This window comes from Haliotis cracherodii, unplaced genomic scaffold, assembly GCF_022045235.1.
Source record: "Haliotis cracherodii isolate W230 unplaced genomic scaffold, xgHalCrac1.p SCAF_5, whole genome shotgun sequence".
Lineage (NCBI taxonomy): Eukaryota > Metazoa > Mollusca > Gastropoda > Lepetellida > Haliotidae > Haliotis > Haliotis cracherodii.
Window position 1 is genome coordinate 20,104,667 of NW_027266308.1, and position 27,346 is coordinate 20,132,012.

At 43.8% G+C, this 27,346-nt stretch overlaps 1 protein-coding gene across 4 annotated transcripts in view; it reads right to left on the minus strand.

The window, feature by feature from the left end:
- Positions 1-27,346, minus strand: part of LOC139444318 (uncharacterized) — a 110,743-nt gene that overhangs the window by 38,738 nt on the left and 44,659 nt on the right. Inside the window, exon 1 of one of the 4 annotated variants that reach the window (XM_071225256.1) lies at positions 24,707-24,853. The exons of 2 other annotated variants lie outside the window; for them this stretch is intronic. Coding sequence is in view for 1 of the 2 variants with exons in the window: in XM_071225253.1 (XP_071081354.1) it covers positions 4,541-4,721 (181 nt within the window). In the remaining variant the exon portion in view is untranslated. Of the gene's footprint in view, positions 1-4,540; positions 6,671-24,706; positions 24,854-27,346 lie in introns of those variants that run through there. One more of the 4 variants, XM_071225253.1, reaches the window with a different exon arrangement.

Genomic DNA, 27,346 nt, shown 5'->3' on the forward strand with positions numbered 1-27,346 from the left:
TACAGCAGTTTCAGGAAGAGAATCTCTGGACTTCATTTTATTATTTTTATATGTTTTTTTTCTGTAAAATATGTTCATTCCAGAGACTAGAAGTTTGTCTACCTATACACAAATGTAAGTGGGTGTAGCACAGGAGTCCAAATGGTATCATGCAATCCGACTGTTCAACACAGGAAATAGAGTCTGCTGAGTCAAATAGTTAGGAGAAAACTGCAAATGTCAGAGTTGAAACAAGGTGTCCATAGCCTGTGGCACAGTAAGACACAGCCCATCTGGGTGATGGTTAAAATGGTACATCACCTATATCTTGTTGGCAGAAAGGTCAAATAGGCTGCAGGTTCCCACTGAAACTGTGATCCTGTTACTATAACTAATACATGTATAGCATCTTTAACTTAACAAATATACTTCAGCTATATATTCCAGCTGTATGAAGACAAATCATGATGTAAATCATCACATCTTGACCAGACAATCCAGTGATTGATACTGTGAGCGATGATCCACATTGTTGGCGTACACCATGCCTTACAACTGGCTCCATTTGGTCACCTCTCACAACCAGCATAGCTTGCTGGGGACATCACGGATATCACAGATCCATTTGGTCACCTCTCACAACCAGCATAGCTAGCTGGGGACATCACGGATATCACAGATCCATTTGGTCACCTCTCACAACCAGCATAGCTAGCTGGGGACATCACGGATATCACAGATCCATTTGGTCACCTCTCACAACCAGCATAGCTAGCTGGGGACATCACGGATATCACAGATCCATTTGGTCACCTCTCACAACCAGCATAGCTAGCTGGGGACATCACGGATATCACAGATCCATTTGGTCACCTCTCACAACCAGCATAGCTTGCTGGGGACATCACGGATATCACAGATCCATTTGGTCACCTCTCACAACCAGCATAGCTAGCTGGGGACATCACGGATATCACAGATCCATTTGGTCACCTCTCACAACCAGCATAGCTAGCTGGGGACATCACGGATATCACAGATCCATTTGGTCACCTCTCACAACCAGCATAGCTAGCTGGGGACATCACGGATATCACAGATCCATTTGGTCACCTCTCACAACCAGCATAGCTTGCTGGGGACATCACGGATATCACAGATCCATTTGGTCACCTCTCACAACCAGCATAGCTAGCTGGGGACATCACGGATATCACAGATCCATTTGGTCACCTCTCACAACCAGCAGAGCTAGCTGGGGACATCACGGATATGACAGATCCATTTGGTCACCTCTCACAACCAACATAGCTAGCTGGGGACATCACGGATATCACAGATCCATTTGGTCACCTCTCACAACCAGCATAGCTAGCTGGGGACATCACGGATATGACAGATCCATTTGGTCACCTCTCACAACCAGCATAGCTAGCTGGGGACATCACGGATATGACAGATCCATTTGGTCACCTCTCACAACCAACATAGCTAGCTGGGGACATCACGGATATGACAGATCCATTTGGTCACCTCTCACAACCAACATAGCTAGCTGGGGACATCACGGATATCACAGATCCATTTGGTCACCTCTCACAACCAGCATAGCTTGCTGGGGACATCACGGATATCACAGATCCATTTGGTCACCTCTCACAACCAGCATAGCTAGCTGGGGACATCACGGATATCACAGATCCATTTGGTCACCTCTCACAACCAGCATAGCTAGCTGGGGACATCACGGATATGACAGATCCATTTGGTCACCTCTCACAACCAACATAGCTAGCTGGGGACATCACGGATATCACAGATCCATTTGGTCACCTCTCACAACCAGCATAGCTTGCTGGGGACATCACGGATATCACAGATCCATTTGGTCACCTCTCACAACCAGCATAGCTAGCTGGGGACATCACGGATATCACAGATCCATTTGGTCACCTCTCACAACCAACATAGCTAGCTGGGGACATCACGGATATCACAGATCCATTTGGTCACCTCTCACAACCAGCATTGCTAGCTAGGGACATCACGGATATCACAGATCCATTTGGTCACCTCTCACAACCAGCATAGCTAGCTATTGGCTTGCCACTATTGGCCTTGACTATATACAGCTCGATGCCGGTGTATGACACCACCGGCCTTGACTGTATACAGTTTGATGCTGGTATATGCCACTACCGGCCTTGACTGAATACAACTTGATGCTGGTATATGACACCACCGGCCTTGACTGTATACAGCTCGATGCTGGTATATGACACCACTGGCCTTGACTTTACACAGCTTGATGCTGGTATATGCCAATACTGGCCTTGACTGTATACAGCTTGATGATAGTATATGCCACTACCGGCCTTGATTGTACACAGCTCGATGCCGGTATATGCCACTACCGGCCTTGACTGTATACAGCTTGATGCAGATATATGACACCACTGGCTTTGACTGTATACAGCTCGATGCCGGTATATGACACCACTGGCCTTGACTGTATACAGCTCGATGCCGGTATATGACACCACTGGCCTTGACTGTATACAGCTTGATGCTGGTTATATGCAACTACCGGCCTTGACTGTATACAGCTTGATGCTGGTTATATGCAACTACCGGCCTTGACTGTATACAGCTTGATGCTGGTTATATGCAACTACCGGCCTTGACTGTATACAGCTTGATGCTGGTTATATGCAACTACCGGCCTTGACTGTATACAGCTTGATGCCGGTATATGCCACTACCGGCCTTGACTGTATACAGCTTGATGCAGATATATGACACCACTGGCTTTGACTGTATACAGCTTGATGCCGGTATATGACACCACTGGCCTTGACTGTATACAGCTTGATGCTGGTTATATGCAACTACCGGCCTTGACTGTATACAGCTTGATGCTGGTTATATGCAACTACCGGCCTTGACTGTATACAGCTTGATGCAGATATATGACACCACTGGCCTTGACTGTATGCAATAGAATTTTACACTGGAATAATATCAGCCTGTGAAATACATTCTGGAATTTGTTTATCTCACACTTGATCAGTGTTGAGTAACTGGAAGTGAAATTCCTGGATTTGTGCTGCGGCCTTCCGCCCCTGTACTTGTTCTCAAATGCATTTATCATCAGGGGAAAATCAGCTTAATCATAACGTGGTTAGTTATTAATTGCAAACAATCCAAGTGTTTATGAAATGCATCACAATTACACAATGAAAACAATCAGTTTGACCCCATTGCCCTAAACATTCCACATATTTTAAAACATGTATTGTTGGTCTTTAAGAAAGTTCAAGATCTCTCTGCCATTCAGCTTGCACATTTGGTGATGCCAACATCCTCCAGGGTGAGACCAGCTAGTGTAATCTGTCTCCCAGACCAGGGAGTTAATAAAACTTGAATGCAACTTATGTCTAGAGATTGCTGCAGCTCTAGGCAAAAATTAAGCATTGTTCTAGGCTCCATTTTGATTTTATTTAATATTTTATTGATACATATTTTTGAACAAGATAACTATATTTCCTGGCTATTTAATGTTACTCTACATCTAGCCATCCACAACCAGCAGACATGGTGAGGAGGGACATCAGATTAATCTCTGGACCGTTACCTGTAGTAAATGCTAATGGTTAAATGTGTAGCTCCTATTCACTTGTTTACACATAAATGTTATGTGTGTATACTGGCTGATAGCTTTCTCATTCCATGATGAATACATAACGCATGATACAATCAAACTGTAATCACAGCCAACTCAGATCAACTAGCTCTTTAACTTCTAGTCAACAAAAAACATTGAAATCTATTACAAGCTTTATAACCACAAAGGTTGTTTGAGTGAGACATCATTGCATTACACCCCAACAAAAGAGCTGGTGTCTAAGTTATTGAAAGAATGTTCACTCAACTGAACCACGGTTTAACCCTGCTAGATTTCTGTGTTGTAATGCTGCCTGTGCAAGCGTTGAGTGACACACCAGTGGTGTTGGCCAACCAGGTGTGGTTTGAAATCGATGGAGATTCCCTGTATAACAAGAGCTTAATGATGATCACTACCTGCTTCAGGGTCAAAGGAATAACTGTGGCAGGAAAACCATGAGTCATTTACTCAAAAACTTTCTTTTTTCACAATGAATCAACACAAACCCCTTGTTGTCTGTAACTGGTCCATGTTCTGGTTTCACCTAGACGTACCACTAACTCGCCACACTGAAAGAGTTATCACCATAATAAACACTAAGTTTGGGAAGTGATTGACATTGATCATAAAGTGAGCTCCTGTATCATCAGCAGGGTGAGACAAGTGGACAGCCTGTGAAACAACAGTGTGGTATGTACAGGCTGGTAGGACTGCACATTGACTACTGCATCTGCTGACAACCACTACATAGCTTCACCTCATCAGTGGTATTGGGGAGCTGTCTCCTTAGTTATGGCAAATCTCTCTAGAATACATGTTAGTACATAAATGTATAACAATTTCCAACTGCACAAAACATCTTGAATATGAAATAATGATCAAATAAAAAATGCCTACCAAAAAACTCATCCCAGCAAAGAGAGTTTCGATCAGTAGGTTGCAGATGACTTAGTCGCATGAGTAGTTTCTTACGATCCTTTCTTGGACCAGCATTCCGAACACCATGATCCTCATCTGAACTGTCGGTGCAGTTCTCCAACTCCAAGTAATCTCCTCGCTTTACTTTCCAAGCCATCATTTTAGAAACTTTTCACCACTTCATTACCACCATGTGTCAAATAGAGAGAGATATCAACTCTATTCCTCTCATCATATGTTGTCAATGTGAGCAAATCAACCCAAACAAGGTAACACAGATATATCCATTCCGTATTGTAAGTTCCATTTCGTGTATAAGATTCATTCTCCATGAAACAAAATATTCTCCATGAAACAAAATCAGTTTAAGTTTACCATACAAATAGTTTGTATGGTCAGTACCGTTGACTGTATGATGCCATGTTGAGGCCCTCCAGTTTGTATGACAGAGAAACACATACATATGTTTGATGTGGGACCGTGTCGGACAGTCCTGGTGACCAGTGAGTGGCTACCTGCCCACACCCTCATGGGCCATTGGTGTTCAAACTGACTACTCCACTGAGGTAACAACTTAGGACGACTGTTCAGTAACCATAGAAGATGCAAGTATCCTGGGGCAATATTGCCGCACACGACCAGTACCTTGTTAACAGCATAGCCATAGGGGAGAACACAAGCCTGGCTCTAGTCAAGTCGTGTCCTACAATAACTTATACATAGGTTTACCTCTCTCCCCCTCAGGGTATCAATGAATGGGGAGCTTTGTCTCACAGAAGATCTCACAGATTTGTGCTAAATAAAATTGGGACAAAATGTCAATGAGATAAGATACCGTGTGTGAGATGGAATGATCCCTGACAAACGTGATCCTCCAGGCGGATGGGGATAGCCTTCAGTTGGAGCCTATTTACTGACTTGTCTGGCACTGACAGCCAGAAACATGGAGCAAGTCTGCCCTCACCAAAGTTCAATGTGGCAGGTATGACAAGGGATAACACTGAAGTCTGGAAAGTCTGATAACTGATCTCCTTAATTAAGGATCTGCAAATGTTTGGCCTGTGACCTGCTGGTGGGAGGATAGGCGAGGTAGTGTACTTCACCAGTAACAATGGTCATATTGTTCTCCCACAAACTCCATGAAACATAAGAATTGTGAGCTTAGGAAGAAACTGTTGTTTTGGTAATCTTACTTGTGTTAAATCAATGTAGTTTCATGGAATCTCAGGTATAATTCCACTGAAGGAATGTTGCCAGTATCCTGCAAGACCTGAAGCCTGGAGGACACAGATAACACAATCATAGGTTGGGATGGCAAATCCCACGTATGTAGGTATGTCCTAAAATCCACACATATTGCATTCCCTTGGTGATTATTATCTGGAAGTAAAAGGCAGTTTTATACTGAAAACACCACTACTTTGTAGAGGAAGATATTCCACTACGTTCAGTAGCAGAGCAATGATAGATCAGCACACTATGAGTGAAGTTCCTTGGAAGCACAGTGAAACAAACTGTATATCAGTAGCAGGTACTATATCCCAGCAATCCAGAGGGAATGAACATATATCACTCACAAGTTATTACTTGGTCTTGGAATTTATTGGCTTTGTGTGCAGGTTGTTGGTGAGATCCAGGAAACAGCCTGCATGGCCTGTGATCACTTCATATACAAGCCGATGCTCATTACTGGAGCTTTCCCCATGTCAATGTGGCGATCCAGGCTTCATGTCAGTATAAGAGAGGGACTGCTGCACATGGCTGGCTCAAACTAAGGTGAGTAGCTCACACCACTGTTAAAATACTACACTGGTCCAAAAGGGCCTAGTCCAACAATTTGCAGTAGTAAAAAATCTTTGCTGATAAAGTTGGAATAGAATACTATACTGGTGTGGATTATTAGGACTAGTGCTGATAAAGCATGGCAAAAGAAAACGTTTGGTTTTGTCAGCTCTTTACGTGATCGTCAGCATATTCATTATCACTGTTCCTCTACAAAAATCAAGCAGACGTGAAAAAATGGACTGAAACGTATAGCAATAACGTCCTTTGCTTGTTTGGAGAGATTTTAAGTGAAATCTGTTTGTAAAACGTTCACCAAGCACGTATCCCAGTCTCTAGCGACGAGCAGACGGCAAATTGGGGAAGTGGACTCTTCTGCTTCGTTTGACTTTGTTGGATAGATTTGGCCAGGGCATCTGCTGTGCATGTGGACAGGGACTGGGCTGGAGGTATTGTAATCCTTTCCCACAGTAGTATTTCCTCATCAGCGGGTCTACATCACAAACACCTCTGCACCCAGGCTCAGTGCAGCTAACTGTCTGAGCCTTTTGCACACTGTGCAGTAAAAACGTATGAACTCATTCAAAGTTTCAGATAAGTTTGGCCCAATTACTGGCACCTTCTTAATTTAAATATCAGTCAAGCATGTGGAAATAATGCTGGCTACGGATTAAAAGGATATGAAGTTGTCTTACTGAGTCATGTTGAATATATATTTTCCACACTAACGTTTTCAACTTTTCCACTGAATTCATATAACAGTCACAATCCCTGACCACTTAAAAATAATCTCAAGATTTGTAGTTGGCTGCTTCCAATATTCCTCTGTCACAAGCAAGATGCACAAAGTTGCTTGTGTGATGAAAAACAGACAAGTATGTTTCCAAACCAAAAACACTTCTACATTCCCTCTTTCCTTCTCCTGGCTACACTGCCGGCTGCCTCTCCATCACCCTCTGATGGGCTACAGCCCTATTCCCTGGATGTGTTGATACACTGATTATTCTTATTATCCTGTGTCCTGCCCTCAGCAGACAGTCAGCCAATCACTGAGCTGTGAGCAGAGACAACTTTTTATTCACCCTTGAATCATTTACACTAGAGTTCTTGAGAGGACGAGTGCACAAACATGGGGGCGTAACACAAACTAAGCCTGTCGTGTCATCAGGTATTCACCTATCTCATTACAAAGTAAAATCCACCTCCAAATTAATTAATCTTGTAAGATAAACCACGCGGCCATTTTTTTAAACCAGAGAAGAATTCCATTAACATGCCTCCTAAATTGTGAGGACAATATTGTGTTGTGTAGCCAGGTGTGATTGAGACAGAGACACTTCATCACCACAGGGCTCTACTGTGTAGCCAGCCCTCACCTCAGGGGGAAAGGTGGACTGCTGGGGGGTCAGTCATAGCAGTTATACATGCTACACTGATTGGAGGCAGTGCAACAAAAACTGATAATCTCAAAACAGGATAACAAATACCTGACAAGGAGGATAAATCTCCATCTTGTTCAATAAGGTATCACATGTGTAAGTGTCAAAGGAGATACATTACTCAAGTGGATTAAGATGGATCTGTAGACCCTTGCCCCTACCCAGGAACTTACACAAATAGTATCTATACAGTGTCACTTTCCACAAATGGCAGGTCCAGTTTATGATCCTCATAAATAAACCCAATAAATTCCCACTCCCTGAGATTCAAGTATGACTGACCATCTCCATGCGTTATGCAACTCTAGCTGTATGTATACAAGCCTTTGGGCAGACAACACAGTGACTTCCTGGCAGGGACAGTAGGTGTCCCCACATCAAGGAGCTGCAATCCTACTGACAATCGCCCCAAACCAGTCCTTAATACTAAGCATTAAATCCAATGGCAGACATATCCATTCCCATGAATACACAATGCCCTTCCACTATTATTAATAATTCAATTTCTCCTCAATGGAATATAGAAACATATTCATTTCCATGACAACAGGTTCTCAGACATGGAAAGCGAAGTAGTTGAATAAGTTCCCACAAAACTTCTTAAGAAGCTGAGACTTTAATGTTGACAAGGCAGGCTCCATTGTAAGGATTCGGGAATGTTTTCCTTCACCTAGTTTAGGTAATCTGATGAAAGAGAACACATCAATTAAATCCCTTTATATGACACAACACAACAGAATGACAGTTGACCTTCCAACTATTAAAGGGATTCAGTGTAAGAATAACAAATCCTCTTCACTAACTATCCTCAAGACTTACATATACTCTCATATCAGTATCAGCCTAACATAGCTCTGTATTGTCACATTCAAGTCAAAATACCTAAACAAAACTTCTGTTACCCACTTCCCTACTGCCATGCAACGGACAAACTGTTGACTATCAAAGTGATGCAACATTTTGCAGCATTACATGTCAGTATTGGAAATTATTAGAAAGTGCTATGAGAGGCCTGTAAGCCAACCTGCACATAGGATAGCTGACTGTCCGATGCATGGACAGTGCTATTAGAGGCCTGTAAGCCAACCAGCACATAGGATAGCTGACTGTCCGATGCGTGGACAGTGCTATTAGAGGCCTGTAAGCCAACCTGCACATAGGATAGCTGACTGTCCGATGCGTGGACAGTGCTATTAGAGGCCTGTAAGCCAACCAGCACATAGGATAGCTGACTGTCCGATGCGTGGACAGTGCTATTAGAGGCCTGTAAGCCAACCTGCACATAGGATAGCTGACTGTCCGATGCGTGGACAGTGCTATTAGAGGCCTGTAAGCCAACCTGCACATAGGATAGCTGACTGTCCGATGCGTGGACAGTGCTATTAGAGGCCTGTAAGCCAACCTGCACATAGGATAGCTGACTGTCCGATGCGTGGACAGTGCTATTAGAGGCCTGTAAGCCAACCAGCACATAGGATAGCTGACTGTCCGATGCGTGGATATCACTATTTCTCACAATAGTGACTAAAGAACGCCTGGTTACTCCCTAAATCTGCCTACATTAACCTGTAAATGTAAATTTCACAGAGGCTACAGCTATCATAAAACATCTGCCTCTAAAAATGTACCCTTTGTTATTTTCAAACCATGTATGAATTTCCGAATTGAGAATGAAATGTCATATTCTCCATTCATGCATCAGTATCACCTTTCTCTACTTTGTGTAAGCAGGGTTAGATACTGATCCTACTTACTCAGCATCATGCAACATGGAAAATTGATGTTCAAATTATTTGTGAAAAGGAATATTCTAACAAAACATGAAAAAAAAACCATTGTGTAAGGGTTGATAAAGAAATAGAAAAAAATCACTTAATTTACAACATTTTCTACTGAAATTCATAAAGATCTATAAATATTTTATGTTACAGATATTTGATGCTGATCCACATATAAAACTGAGAGTAATCAAGAGTAGAATAGAAGGACATTATTTAACCCTATTTTAGGGACTATATGTCAGTCTAAGGGAGACAAATACTGAAACATAACCTTTTCTGATATGCCACAGGGACCTTAATGTTAAAAACTACCTATGGCGTGAGCTTTATGATGATGAGAGGAGCATATGAGGCGTGTGCCTGGGCAGCCCCCATGCACCTCGTCGTCATCGGGGAAGCCACCCCTCCCAGGGGAGGAGGTGCCTGGGGGCTGCCCAGGGGAGGAGGTGCATGGGGGCTGCCCAGGGGAGGAGGTGCATGGGGGCTGCCCAGGGGAGGAGGTGCATGGGGGCTGCCCAGGGGAGGAGGTGCATGGGGGCTGCCCAGGGGAGGAGGTGCATGGGGGCTGCCCAGGGGAGGAGGTGCCTACTGAAATGGAGATACTGACAGTGAGGATACTTTTAGCAGGGTAACATTTGCCTGGCCCTGGAGAGGAGGGCCCACCAATAAACACATATGGTGCTAATTGTTGTGTCAAAGAGAAGTGCTTGTGCTGTCTCTGTATAAATAGACAAGTGTTATGAAACTGAGTCATATCTTTAATGAAAGAAGAAAGGCTGGTCTATTGACAGAATTACTGGATATGTGATATCATGAAATACTTTTAGAAGGGTATCACATTCTCGGAAAAGGAGAGCATGTTCCTCTATGTATTGGAAGATACACTATGAACAGATGTCAGGAAGTTCATATGGCTTACAGATAGGTGCCCAATATGTCAAACTAATCATATCTGAAAGTATTTTTGTTTGATACTTCTAATGCTGTCGTGATATATGTAAATATTCATATTTGCCTGGGTATATGCATGTTTATGTAAACTTTTAGCATATTTAGCTTAATTTTAGTACTTTCTGAAAACGTCTGAGACCTGCATCACCTCGAGCTCACCACCCACATTAAGCTGACACGCTGTGATATAACTGGAATACTGTTAAAAGCAGCGTTAAACCCAACTCACTCACACATCTCCTCTGTACAAGACCCACACATACAGAACTATGGATGTGATCACACATCTCCTCTGTACAAGACCCAGACATACGGCACAATGGATGTGATCACACATCTCCTCTGTACAAGACCCAGACATACGGCACTATGGATGTGATCACACATCTCCTCTGTACAAGACCCAGACATACGGCACTATGGATGTGATCACACATCTCCTCTGTACAGGACCCAGACATACGGCACTATGGATGTGATCACACATCTCTGTACAAGACACAGACATACGGCACTATGGATGTGATCACACATCTCCTGTGTACAGGGCCCAGACATACAGCACTATGGATGTGATCACATGTCTCCTCTTCCCAGGACCATTTGAATGATACATTGAATCATAAACTTCAGCATTTTTCAGCAAATATGTATCTGAGTGTTAAGTCACAAAATGATACAAATCACAATACACCAGTCACGACTCACCCAATGCAGATTTAATCAGATGTATTCAGGTTGGTTTTAAGTAATTTTAATGTTTTGTATTGCCCATGAAAACATCTGAAGTATTTAACAGTTGAATAACAGAATGCATCCCATCCACAGAATACGTGTGGTGATGTAACACAGTATTGCTGCATAGTTAACATGTTTCGGGCCACTATGGACAAATCCATCCCTGATAATGGGAGGACACATTTGCATGATTAAACAAAATTGTCACAAATAGGCCAGCCTCTCATTTCATGTGTTGATGGATCTAGACCTTCAGGCCAATGAAATAACCAGGAAATTGTTATTATAACCTTCTGATCTGTGATCACACTTGAAGGGCCCCTCCTGCAGGCAAACCTTTGGAAGTCCAGATGCACCCTGCCTCCTGACATCATGTTATTCATACAACAAGGAGGAATATTGTGAGCCCTTAGCCTTGCTATGGGGGAATAACATTGTTTTAATTAATGCGACCCATCTTATTCAATAGTTATTGTTTGGTGAATATGTAGACATGCTGAAGAAACATAGAGGCAGACATGTGCCCAGCTAAAGGGTAAATGGAGGTGGACAGGGGGCCCAGCTAAAGGGTACATAGAGATGGACATGTGCCCAGCTGAAGGGTACATAGAGATGGACAGGGGGCCCAGCTGGAGGGTACATAGAGATGGACATGTGCCCAGCTGAAGGGTACATAGAGGTGGACAGGGGCACAGCTGAAGGGTACGTAGAGATGGACAGGGGCCCAGCTGGAGGGTACATAGAGGCTGACAGGGGCCCAGCTGAAGGGTACATAGAGGTGGACATGTGCCCAGCTGAAGGGTACATAGAGGTGGACATGTGCCCAGCTGGAGTGTACATATAGGTGGACATGTGCCCAGCTGAAGGGTACATAGAGGTGGACATGTGCCCAGCTGGAGGGTACATAGAGGGAGACACGTGCCCAGCTGGAGTGTACATATAGGTGGACATGTGCCCAGCTGAAGGGTACATAGAGGTGGACATGTGCCCAGCTGGAGGGTACATATAGGTGGACATGGGCCCAGCTGAAGGGTACATAGAGGTGGACATGTGCCCAGCTGAAGGGTACATAGAGGTGGACATGGGCCCAGCTGAAGGGTACATAGAGGGAGACACGTGCCCAGCTGGAGTGTACATATAGGTGGACATGTGCCCAGCTGAAGGGTACATAGAGGTGGACATGTGCCCAGCTGGAGGGTACATAGAGGGAGACATGTGCCCAGCTGGAGGGTACATAGAGGTGGACAGGGGCACAGCTGAAGGGTACATAGAGGTGGACATGAGCCCAGCTGAAGGGTACATAGAGGTGGACATGTGCCCAGCTGAAGGGTACATAGAGGGAGACACGTGCCCAGCTGAAGGGTACATAGAGGTGGACAGGGGCACAGCTGAAGGGTACATAGAGGTGGACATTTGCCCAGCTGAAGGGTACATAGAGGCTGACAGGGGCACAGCTGAAGGGTACATAGAGGTGGACATGTGCCCAGCTGAAGGGTACATAGAGGCTGACAGGGGCACAGCTGAAGGGTACATAGAGATGGACATGTGCCCAGCTGAAGGGTACATAGAGGCTGACAGGGGCACAGCTGAAGGGTACATAGAGGTGGACAGGGGCACAGCTGAAGGGTACATAGAGGTGGACAGGGGCCCAGCTGGAGGGTACATAGAGGTGGACAGGGGCCCAGCTGAAGGGTACATAGAGGGAGACATGTGCCCAGCTGAAGGGTACATAGAGGTGGACATGTGCCCAGCTGAAGGGTACATAGAGGTGGACATGTGACCAGCTGAAGGGTACATAGAGGTGGACATGTGCACAGCTGAAGGGTACATAGAGGGAGACAGGGGCACAGCTGAAGGGTACATAGAGGTGGACAGGGGCCCAGCTGGAGGGTACATAGAGGTGGACAGGGGCCCAGCTGAAGGGTACATAGAGGTGGACAGGGGCCCAGCTGAAGGGTACATAGAGGTGGACATGTGCCCAGCTGAAGGGTACATAGAGTTGGACATGTGCACAGCTGAAGGGTACATAGAGGGAGACAGGGGCACAGCTGAAGGGTACATAGAGGGAGACAGGGGCACAGCTGAAGGGTACATAGAGGTGGACAGGGGCCCAGCTGGAGGGTACATAGAGGTGGACAGGGGCACAGCTGAAGGGTACATAGAGGTGGACAGGGGCCCAGCTGAAGGGTACATAGAGGGAGACACATGCCCAGCTGAAGGGTACATAGAGATGGACAGGGGGCCCAGCTGAAGGGTACATAGAGATGGACATGTGCCCAGCTGAAGGGTACATAGAGGTGGACAGGGGCACAGCTGAAGGGTACATAGAGGTGGACAGGGGCACAGCTGAAGGGTACATAGAGGCTGACAGGGGCACAGCTGAAGGGTACATAGAGATGGACATGTGCCCAGCTGAAGGGTACATAGAGGTGGACAGGGGCACAGCTGAAGGGTACATAGAGGTGGACAGGGGCACAGCTGGAGGGTACATAGAGGTGGACATGTGCCCAGCTGAAGGGTACATAGAGGCTGACAGGGGCACAGCTGAAGGGTACATAGAGGGAGAACTGCACTAGTTCTGGGTTACTTTCTGTCCAATTTGTCTATGTCCATTCAACAGTCTGCAATGGTCCACTTTGTCCACTAACCACTTCCCTGACCCCTCACTGACCACCAGATCTCCACAAGTAAACAAGCTACACCACAAAAGCCACAAACAAACAAATATTAACTCTGTGTCATCGGTGGATTGACTTGGAGTCCCCGTCCTTACAAGTTAACATTCCAGACTATTAGCTCTTGATAGAACCAAACACATCCAAACAAACACATGATGTAAACAATTGTCCTCCATTTCCACGACAAATACTGGAATAAATATTTACAACACTATCTATAATTATCTGTATTTTCTATTTCAAAAATACTTTTACACTTCATTTGAATGTATGGGTTTGTTTTTTATTGTTACAACAACTCTTAGCAAACTGTGAGATGCCCATTTCATAATCTTTAGGGCACAGTTCAAAACAGATGTATGTGCAAAAATGGTCAAATGTTGTCAAATGATGGCAGTATGAGCTACATGGAGGATTAAGGCCAAGATAAGATCAATACATTCTGCACATTTTCCATTCCCCAGTATGAACCCAAACAACTCTGAACCGAATATTCCTGCCTTGAACCGAATATTCCTGCCTTGAAACTCTGCTGGGTTATTTGACACATGTTCCAGTGACTGTCAGAATGACTGCACTCTGGTCATGGTGCCTCTCCATACCCATTTCTTCCTGTTTGTATATCAGTGACCTGTCATAAACACAACCTGACATGTGCTTCCCTTGTAGTAAGTGAGCACTGTAAAGTGGAAAGAGTCTCAGAGAGCTGCAATACATACAAGTATATATACCAGATGTGTTTTCCTGTATAAACCTGCATGTTTTATTATTGCAAGCTGGCAAGTCATGTCTAACAGCACCCTTGACGAATGGCCATCATCAAGGCCTCATATCAGGCTGGAAAGGAAGGCAAGGTCTGAAAGACTCATGATAAATTTATTCAGTCCTCCTGTATTTGTGTAACTGAGGCGTCTTTTCTCAGTATCCTAATATAGTTTCATGGAATGATGTCATCAACAGTTATGTCCTATCTAGACAATGAGCACCAGCTGCTATGGGCAACACAGCATACAACATGTCAGTCCCTGCTGCAATGAGCCTCACCCATAGGAAAGCATGCACTGGGCTAGCCCGTCTGACCAACTTAAACTGGAGTGTTGATGACCATCCTGCCATGTCGCCATCAGATAACCCATACAAACAGACCTGTTTATCTGATTGAGCATGTAGTGAACATGGTGAGGTACTTCAGTGCAGCATTATGAGTCTGTAGACTGGCAGTACGGTGTTATCTTGCAATGAATGTCAGAACACCCTTGTTCTTAACAGTTCAACTTGACATATTCTTTGCTGCTGACATTTTATGGATGCCCCCCTTCCCATCTGTACAAGCAATCTTCAACACTATCTTCTCTAGGACTGAAACGCCAACCACATACAGGGCCCACACAAATCCACATCAACTCACACAATTTACAAACAATTTTTAGCATTTGTACTCCAGGAATGTTTTAGGAAAGTCACAGAAATAATGGGCAATATTTTCTTGTATAACGATGACTAACATGGGACATTTTACCATGTGTTGTTGTGGCTGGTATGGTCTGCTACATGTTTACTTTCGAGCATGGTGAAATGTCAACACTGCAGGGGCATGTGTGCACTCTTCCTCTGTCCATGCACACAAAGACTACAGCACACCATCCTCACCGCCAAGCCACTATCCTCACCTCCATGTCTCCATCCACACCACTGTATACCCATCCACACCACTGTATCCCCATCCACGCCACTGTATCCCCATCCACACCACTGTATCCCCATCCACGCCACTGTATCCCCATCCACGCCACTGTATCCCCATCCACGCCACTGTATCCCCATACACACCACTATATCCCCTATGTCACACCACTATAGCCCTATCCACACCACTATATCCCCCATATGTCACACCACTATATCCCTATCCACACCACTATATCCCCCATATGTCACACCACTATATCCCTATCCACACCACTATATCCCCTATATGTCACACCCCTATATCTCTATCCACACCACTATATCCTCTATATGTCACACCACTATATCCTCTATATGTCACACCACTATATCCCCTATATGTCACACCACTATATCCTCTATATGTCACACCACTATATCCCCTATGTCACACCACTATATCCTCTATATGTCACACCCCTATATCCTCTATATGTCACACCACTATATCCCCTATGTCACACCACTATATCCTCTATATGTCACACCCCTATATCCTCTATATGTCATACCACTATATCCCCTATATGTCACACCACTATATCCTCTATGTCACACCATTATATCCTCTATGTCACACCACTAGATCCCCATCTAGCCATTAGTGTACCTGTCATGAAACAAAAAAAACCATACACATAAACAGTTGGGTATATTCACACACACACAACCTATTGGTATAATGTTCCCTTCAGTCCTGAATATCGAAATGTTTCAATCGGACCTCACTATAGGAACCATGTCAGTCAGAATGAATCGTAACATTGAGGTTATGTAAGTCACAAAGAAAGGTTCTGAATATACACATGGACTGCACTTCCAGTACCTATGGACAAAACACCTGGCATTGAAATATCACTTTATGTCAACTTCATCTTCGTTCATTCTGAATTGTTCCTAACCATTATTCTTCACCAAGACTGATGAAGTGTATAGACATCTGCTTATTGACCTATGATAAAGAAGGCTGGCAGAAGAAAACAAAATGATAAATAATTTAGAAAACTGTTGACCCCCTTGGTAAAACCTGGTGTATTAGGAGAAAATGATGATCCACTAGTTCATAGATTTCCATTGTTGTAAGAACAGTGATGAGAAAAAATAATTCCCTGAAATTTGATATTCATGTTGAAGGATTCCAAATGTAAGGTTGTACCTGATACATGGGTAACTAATGTGTTTTCAAACCAAGTAATTATTAATGTTTATTGATAGATTACTCAACACCATTATTTGCCAAGGTTCAAAATTACAGGAGTACTTGTAAATCTTGCAGCATTACTAGAGGTGCCCCAGTAACCCTAGCTGCCTGCTTTTGGTCCCCTTTATTCTCCCACAGCTGTGTAGCGAGGGTCTTCACTCCCCTCCTTCCTACTCCCCTGCCAGGTGTACATTGCAGCATTAACTACTCACGTGTCACAACAATCAGAACACTTCCTACACAGTCAAGTGAAGAAATAAAAATGTCATCAGCCTTCTGATTCTTTGCCTTGAGATGTTATTAGCCCTGTGTACATATGAGTCCATGTACATTTCATGTGTCCAAGTGGTTAATTGGTTAACAAGGCCATGATGTGAATGGAATCAGATGTCAATGGCAATGTCCATTTCAGGGTAATTGGATCTCTTGCTCGTGTTAATTGAAGCTGTCAGACAAACCAGATTTCTTCTATTTTCGTAATCGCTGAAATTTTGGTAGTTATATACAAATACAATGCATTAAACAAGCCTGTTTCTTTTGTTTTGATACAACTATTTATTTCAATTTCATTTGTGGGGAATTAACAATAGATTAACCGTGACAATTGTTTTTAGTTATTTTATCACTTGCCTCTATGGATATTGTTACAGACCTTAAAACGACCTAGGGCATGGATGAATGACCCTCAAGTCCTCCAGGGCTTGCATGGATTATAATACAATGAGTGTGTGTCGCTGACAGAAAGAACAGAAGACAAACCTGTTGTGGAAACCTGTACTTATTTACATACTGCAAACAACAGACAGTTAACATCTTTACTTAAATATATAACAAAATCTTAAGTTACTGAACTTTATTACTCAGCTCTAAGGATGAAAATATACACAGAAACTCTGCTGCACTGCAATGCATGGCCTCCAATACCTACAAACCTGCATCACAATACATGGCGATACCAATACTTATAGTTTACTTTTTTAATGAAAGAATAACCCTACCCAAAGAGATATGAGCTTGAAAAGTTCTAGAAATCAACTGTTTGGGATCCTTTTGGCTTCCCTCCACTGAAATACACAAGTGTTTGTTGTGTTACTCTGGCGTATCAAGATACCCATCATATCATGACCAGTGTATCAGGATATTTTGTAATGTTAAAACAAATTGGTCCTCTGGATTATTCTAAATTTCCAAAGCAAGTCATGTACAAAATGAAGATTTCATATTCAATTTACATTCTATACAAAGTTATTCTATTTGGTGTTTTGGCCAGGTGAATTATCTCATCAGCCACAACACCTGAGAGGACGGTACTGGACCACTCGGGGGAAACTTGACTTACATAGTCAGTTAACTCCCTTGCCTTGGGAAGATGACTTTGCACTGCACCTCTTCTATTAGTATGGAAACTGTCCCCTAAATTTGAAAAGAATCCATGCAGTAGTTTTCAAGTAATAGGTCGCACAAATGTGTAAGTAAAAACATTCTAAGTGGAAAAATAAGAAAAGTTGCATTTCTTTTGAAAATCCTAATATTGAAATCAAACTTCGCACTGCACCTCTCTTATAGGTGTAGAAATTGTTCACCCAGTGTGAAAAGAATGTATGTAGTAGTTTTCAAGTCATAGGTTGCACAAAAAATATGTCCTTGGAAAGATGGATGGAATTCCTGGGTATAACTATAGTTGGGGGCACAACGAGAAATACACACTATACACCTACCTATGAACACTGTGTATTCTCTCAAAAACTCTTTTTCTGATTAAACATTACCCGGGAACTACACAATTTAGTCCACACACAACATACATGGTTATGTAGCTCCTGATACATACGTATGAAATCCTGCCATTCCAGCTCCCTGGCCCACCAGGGAAACACCGACACTGAACACACTGTCTAGATGCCAAGGAATTCCAGCCTTTGTCTGATAGAAACCACCATACCCTTTGACATGTATCAAGGATCGCCATAAACATGTAAATTTTAGGTAGGTTTACACAGCAGGGTGAGGAGTTAGCTGATACGAACTTCACAGACATCAGGGCACGGAGGTCATCCACAACTTGTGCTTTTAATGTTCTTAAAGAAGCAAAGGTTTACTATTATCTGACTCGATTAGTTAGATTAAGAATATTAGCACAAAGATGTATATATTTATCAATCATGCCTACCATGTGGCTAGATAATCAGCACAACAAATGTCTATTTGCCAGTAGGCATGAAATTTCAGTGGATCATGTACAAACTAACTTATTTTTAATAATAACTTCCTACATTTAAGAATTACATTTCACTGCTGCCACATGAGCCAGCATGTCGTTGCTCTAGGACAGTGTAACACTGCACTCATGACATAGGCATGAACACACCGAGCCAGTACTCTTGTGTACTACAATACTCACAGAGTTGCCCTCCTGCTGCCTATCCTGCTGTGAGTGTACCTTCATTTTAACATCCCCACTCTAACACAAGGTGCTTGATGTGTTGCTTTGGGAAAGGGGTGAACTATGCATCCTGTGTCCAGGTCTGCCTGGCAGTGACACAGAGAAGGGCATGGCAGTGACACAGGGAAGGGCATGGCAGTGACACAGAGAGGGGCATGGCAGTGACACAGGGAGGGGCATGGCAGTGACACAGAGAGGGGCATGGCAGTGACACAGAGAGGGGCATGGCAGTGACACAGAGAAGGGCATGGCAGTGACACAGGGAGGTGCATAGCAGTGACACAGAGAGGGGCGTGGCAGTGACACAGAGAGGGGCATGGCAGTGACACAGGGAGGGGCGTGGCAGTGACACAGAGAGGGGCGTGGCAGTGACAGAGAGGGGCATGGCAGTGACACAGAGAGGGGCATGGCAGTGACACAGAGAGGGGCATGGCAGTGACACAGAGAGGGGCGTGGCAGTGACACAGAGAGGGGCATGGCAGTGACACAGGGAGGGGCGTGGCAGTGACACAGAGAGGGGCGTGGCAGTGACAGAGAGGGGCATGGCAGTGACACAGAGAGGGGCATGGCAGTGACACAGGGAGGGGCATGGCAGTGACACAGTGAGGGGCGTGGCAGTGACACAGAGAGGGGCATGTCAGTGACACAGAGAGGGGCATGTCAGTGACACAGGGAGGGGCGTGGTAGTGACACAGGGAGGGGCGTGGCAGTGACACAGGGAGGGGCATGGCAGTGACACAGGGAGGGGCATGGCAGTGACACAGAGAGGGGCATGGCAGTGACACAGAGAGGGGCATGTCAGTGACACAGAGAGGGGCGTGGCAGTGACACAGGGAGGGGCGTGGCAGTGACACAGAGAGGAGCATGGCTGTGACACAGGGAGGGGCATGGCAGTGACACAGAGAGGGGCATGGCAGTGACACAGAGAGGGGCATGGCAGTGACACAGGGAGGGGCGTGGCAGTGACACAGAGAGGGGCATGGCAGTGACACAGAGAGGGGCATGTCAGTGACACAGGGAGAGGCGTGGCAGTGACACAGGGAGGGGCGTGGCAGTGACACAGAGAGGAGCATGGCAGTGACACAGGGAGGGGCATGGCAGTGACACAGAGAGGGGCATGGCAGTGACACAGAGAGGGGCATGGCAGTGACACAGGGAGGGGCGTGGCAGTGACACAGGGAGGGGCGTGGCAGTGACACAGGGAGGGGCATGGCAGTGACACAGAGAGGGGCATGGCAGTGACACAGAGAGGGGCATGGCAGTGACACAGGGAGGGGCGTGGCAGTGACTTAGAGAGGGGCATGGCAGTGACACAGGGAGGGGCATGGCAGTGACACAGGGAGGGGCATGGCAGTGACACAGAGAGGGGCATGGCAGTGACACAGAGAGGGGCATGGCAGTGACACAGGGAGGGGCATGGCAGTGACACAGAGATGGGCGTGGCAGTGACACAGAGAGGGGCGTGGCAGCACATGCACTTGCAGATGGGTAACAGGGCAGAAACTGTACACACCACATGAAAGTTTTGTAACTGAAAGAATTATAACATCAGACTTGTATGTAGCATTTGAATAAAATATTATGTAACCTTATGATAATCATGAACACATATTTTCAACCATCAATGTGTCAAATGGTTAAATCTTTCAAGAATTTAGGACAATATATGGCAACTTGATATAAGCTAATAGAAAGAACTTGAAAGTGTCAAGAAAGTAAATAAACAAGATATTTTTTAATATATACCAGGAAATTATCAAAACTAAAACTATTCCAAACATGCACATTTTTCAAATGTTTCAGTGGGTCTTTACAATCATGCAGTGATGCAATTTTGAACTGTGTGATCTCCAAATATCAATAAGATCATTTTGACATTGCTGCTAGATAACAACTGACTTGAGTGCTACCCGTTGTGCTTCACTGGAACAGACCACAACCCATTGTCATACTGGTACAAACAATAAGTGAAACCGACAACCAACACCACAATATACGCCCTGACTGATGTATTTTTCTGAAGGCAATATAAATAACAGCTGTGCAAAGACATGCCCACGTTTTAAGGATATACTGCTGAGACAAACAGACAAATACATGTGTCAGATGATATAAGTGTGTTGGTGGAGAGTGCTGGCACGGAGATCTAGAGATGGCCAGTCATGCTGGAGGGGCCTGTGGGTAACTTGACACAGTCTACAGGGAGGCACAGAGATCTAGAGATGGCCAGTCATGCTGGAGGGGCCTGTGGGTAACTTGACACAGTCTACAGGGAGGCACAGAGATCTAGAGATGGCCAGTCATGCTGGAGGGGCCTGTGGGTAACTTGAAACAGTCTACAGGGAGGCACAGAGATCTAGAGATGGCCAGTCATGCTGGAGGGGCCTGTGGGTAACTTGACACAGTCTACAGGGAGGCACAGAGATCTAGAGATGGCCAGTCATGCTGGAGGGGCCTGTGGGTAACTTGACACAGTCTACAGGGAGGCACAGAGATCTAGAGATGGCCAGTCATGCTGGAGGGGCCTGTGGGTAACTTGACACAGTCTACAGGGAGGCACAGAGATCTAGAGATGGCCAGTCATGCTGGAGGGGCCTGTGGGTAACTTGACACAGTCTACAGGGAGGCACAGAGAAACAAGGCCTATAGTGACTGAGTGAGTGAGTAGAGTTTTATGGTGGCTTCTACAATATTCCATCGGAGAGTCATTTGACTAGAAGGGTGTTCATGGATCTTGAGATGGTGAAATAGGTTTAACATCAAGTTCCAAGTAATTGCACTTATAGGGCAACATGCCTCCATTGTGACATGTTTTGAAAACAGAAGTCAGGGGTCCATAGTTTGAGCACTGATCGCTGCCATCAGTGACAACTAGGTTGCAGGTGAGACTTGGTCCTCCAAGGTGACCACCGACCTTAGCACCGATCTTACACATTGTGGTTGGGGTGTGCATGCTCTCTCTCTGCGGGATCTTGCCTGGAGCCTGTTTAACAAGAATCCCAGCGGCTGTCATCAGATGGGAAAGGTTTAATTATTTCTCTCAATCTAATAAAAAGAATTCACAAACAAGCACAATCCTGACTATAGAATGATGGGCCCAACTGTATTTGTTGCTGATGTAACCAAGAGGATATGATAGCTATCTTGGTATCCATTTTCCCCACAAAATCTGAAAACTGCTCCAATGCCTTGGACATTCCTTGATGTTTGACTCACAGAATAAACTAAAAGTCATCATCACACACAAACCACTGTGCACAACAATCTTACCTGTCTGTATATTCTGATGAACCACTACCAATTGATGCACTGACAATCACATTACCAGGCATTTGGTCTTACTTGCCCAGCAATGTAAAGAGTTTGTCATATAGTCAAACACATGTGGACATCGTATGTTGAGTCTGATTACTGTGAAGTAGCTCTTCATAACCTTCAGGTTTAAATATATGAAAAGGGTTTTGTCACAACACTTAGTGAGTAAAACCGTCAATAGTACAGTGCACTGCACTTCTTAATATCACATGCTGCCGAATGATCCTAATCATGGTGCACAGACATACAATTTGTACTGCTCAAATGAAATACCGGTAGTCAAAACAGTCATGATGTTGATTGGAAAATCAAGAAATATGCAAAATACCCAAACATTCCAAATCTAAGTGTCACTTACAGATGAAATGATGAGAGTTCCAAGTGCATCCATGTTGTGGCTGTGTAAAGTATAATGACCACAAACTCCTCATCTGGTTGCATGGTCATGAGGAAGGAAGCTGGTACATCTACATTGTTGCTGTGAAGCATCCCTCATCAATGCAGTCCTGTATTCCAAGACACACCTACTCTGTTAGAACTGTCGGCCTGCCATACAGCTAGCCTGATAATATCCCAGGATACTGAGACGCACCAGACCAACATAAACAATGCTATCTGCGACCCTCACACAACTAGGTTTAATTACCATTATAGCCTGTGTTGTAATGCAGTTCAACATCCATGCCCATAGATTCTGGGCTATGTTTCTACAGAGAGTGTCGATGTCAGGCTAAGGTAATGATATCCCAGTTGAGATGTGTATTCATATTTGAGAGTGTTTACTTAGCCCTAAAGTAGAAGGGGAGATATCATGTCATGCCTTGTCAGCTGGGGTCATGCACACTACAGGACAAACACACTGAGATATTACTGGGGGTCTGCAGATATTACCACACAGATTAACACTGACATGAAGCACTTATCCAAATGGTAAATACTTACAGGACAACAGTATTTGACCTTAATGTGCCAAACTTCATGAAACAGAATTTCTAAAATAATGTGATGATGTTGTCGGCGGTGTACACAGCCCCCGCCCTGTTCTAGTCTGATCTGATGTCACTTCTTCCACCTGTACAGTCCTTCCTCCACCCCGACCCCATCCCTCCCCTGTAATGGAGGACCTTCTGTTCAGTTGTGGCACTGTCATGTTTGAATTAATGACCACTGCCTGACAAACCCTTTATGTTCAGGGACCTGAAGGTCTTGGCAAGTCTTGGCTTCCCAGAGACTAAATAATCCCTATACAAATCTCAGGAAGGGACAATACTCACCTGACCCAGCAAGTCACCAGCAATAGCTGTGATTCATCAACATTTGAGCAGACGTCATGTGAGGGGGTGAGATTCAACTGAAAGAGGGTAGTCGTGATGACGAGGGCCATGATCCCTGTACTTACAATGCCGACAAAACAGTGAACACAGACAGTAGGTCAATAAGTCTACACCCTTAGAAGGGGGCTTCACAACAAAGGCAACTTCAAATTCAGGCTGTCTAAATATTAATGTTCAAGGAATGTCTACATGATGGATAACAATGGTTTGATGGGACACTCACAAGAGATGTTTTGATGATAAATTATAGTTGATGATTGATTGATTACCTCTTAATGATATACTGATCTATCAATAGCATCCATAATCAGGTTTTGAGAACAAGTAATTAAATTTCAGCATGTAACTATATATTTGAAGCTACACAGACACTTATAGGTAACACAATCTTCCAATAATATTTTCATAGTAAATCATGTAATCACTTTGACAACTAAATGTCAGAAACACAAACCATGACTAACTTATAATAACTGATGACCTGTGTGGACAAATCAGTCTTAACCAATAATAAGCATAGTTAATTATGTCCTTTGAACCATATAAGTTGTCACAACATTGCAAGTGTTTATGGATTTCACAAAAACAAAGATCTTTCAAAAGAAGTTGACTTGTAGTTACACTGTGCTACTCATGTTAGCCAACAGGTAAATACACTTCAACTATATTGGAGGTGGGCCGTGGAATGATCCGACTTCCACAGCATAAATCGTGAACTTTCAGCATAAGGAGTACACATTTGATGGTTTACCTACCTTTCAGTTTAAATACATATCTCCTTTACTCTCTGGAAAACCTTAACCTTATTAAATATCCATATTCTGAATGAAATTGACAGTGAACATCATGGCAGTATAAGGACATTGTTCACTCCAACTTGTCGGAGGACCATGCAGGACTGGGACACTCAGCCGTGTCACTGAGTCCTAAACAACAATGTGATAACCTGCGTAACATTGTGAGTCAGTCAGATGAAATGTCTAGCAATCTTACAACACGTGCCGCCGACAGAGTTGTCATCTCACATCCAGCACAGGTGAAAATAGTGATTTGTTTACCTGGGGGCTCAGGTGTTCCGTAATCAGTGCTACATGTGGGAATCTAGTCTCTCGTATGCATTATCTCCATACTGCTGTACATGTGTAGAGGGCGCCCTGGTGCTGACCCCACACAACTCATGGGATAAATCAACAGGGCAATACAAAGGATAAGCTTATGATTTTTGAAAGGGCAAACTGAAGATCAATATTGTGAAATCTAATTCCTGTCCTCTATGTTAGTGTCTACGAGACTCTCACTACTGATGAGCTCCCACACAGGGACTGAATGATAACATACAGATTTCCTTCTTAACTAAAGCTGACCCAAGTACAAGCTGGGGTGGCAGAGTGGGGGGTGTATATGTTTCTTTTAAACTTTCAGTCAAACTCACTTCATAATTTTTAATTCCTCTAAAATTGTTGATGTGACTTTACATGTTTCAACTAAATTGCCTCTGTAATCAACTGTACCAATGAATATACTATATAGTTTCATAGTCTGTAATCAGTTTTATAACCATATGGTGAAATAACAGTGATATAAATTACTAATTCACACAGGTTGGTTAATACCATACCCCCACAGCCTGCACTTATTTACAACTTTACTGCTGCCAGTACTGTGACTTCAGTCTTCAAACTTCTTATAACAATAATGCAATCATTTTGACAGATTGATACCATGCCTTATAGTGAAATGAGGATTATAGCATTAGTATTACACAGACAAGCATTCTATTTGGGCAATAGCTTGATCTGTCAGCTCCTAGTCTGACAATAAGGCTTCTTCTCCAGATGACTGATAGGGCGTATCTCATCACGCATGTATCTGACAGCAAGTATCTTTATCAACAAGCATCCCACCACAAACCTGTGTGGTATCAGCTGACCAATCTGTGACCAGTTAGAGATTGTGCATGGTACAATGTACAACTGTTACCTCACACAGAGTGCAGTTACATAGAATCCATGTCCCCAGCAGAACTGACACTAGTTATCCACTGTCACAAGGGACAGGAGATACTAATAGATATGCTTGTCCGCCTTAGGACTGACACATTCAACCTACATGTGCACAAATTTGTCTACAACAAATGCCACAACTGAGGTAGTCATCAGTGTTGAGTGGGGCAAATGCATTGTCACTGCAAGTACAACATATTACCCAGCTTCATTTACAGAATACTTTAACAAGTCCATTTGATGTCAAGCCTTGAAGCCAGGTTGTTGAGTTTGTCAGTAGTTGATAGGAAACATCTAGGCTTGCCATATTAGGTAATAGGGCCTGAGTACGCACCCTGGTGGCTGATAGTGTAAGACAGAGATAGAAGATTACATCAAGTCAACCAATGGCTGATGGTGTATTAAGATGGCAGACAATGATGTTCACATCAAGTCCTCCAATGGCTGATGGTGTATTGAGATGGCAGACAATGATGTTCACATCAAGTCAACCAATGGCTGATGGTGTATTAAGATGGCAGACAATGATGTTTACATCAAGTCAACCAATGGCTGATGGTGTATTAAGATGGCAGACAATGATTTTCACATCAAGTCAACCAATGGCTGATGGTGTATTAAGATGGCAGACAATGATGTTCACATCAAGTCCTCCAATGGCTGATGGTGTATTGAGATGGCAGACAATGATGTTCACATCAAGTCAACCAATGGCTGATGGTGTATTAAGATGGCAGACAATGATGTTCACATCAAGTCAACCAATGGCTGATGGTGTATTAAGATGGCAGACAATGATGTTCACATCAAGTCAACCAATGGCTGATGGTGTATTAAGATGGCAGACAATGATGTTCACATCAAATAAACCAATGATGTTGTATCAAGATGGCAGACAATGATGTTCACATCAAATAAACCAATGATGGTGTATCAAAGATGGCAGACAATGATGTTCACATCAAATAAACCAATGATGGTGTATCAAGATGGCAGACAATGATGTTCACTTACAAACCACAGAGTTTGGAAAAAGGTGATTTCTATAACTACTTTTAAAACACAAATTCAAAATTCACTTTCACAAAGAAAAAGTTAAAAGAACAAGCAACGAAAGGTATGTTCTATGTTTTAAGCCAAGAACGGAAATTAAATTTATGACTTAAATGTCAACTGCTGCTTTTTGACAGAATGGTTGTACATGTACCAGATCTTCCCTACGGAAGCAAAGTATGGGCATTTGAAAACATCTCCACACTAGAAGGTGTCCATTTACCTTTTCTAAATTATCTTTTATCATTAAGAAAAGGTATTCCAAACTTCTTTGTGCACAGGGAACTTGGAAGAATACATCTATCAAACATTGCTAAAATGAGAATGATATGTTTGGGG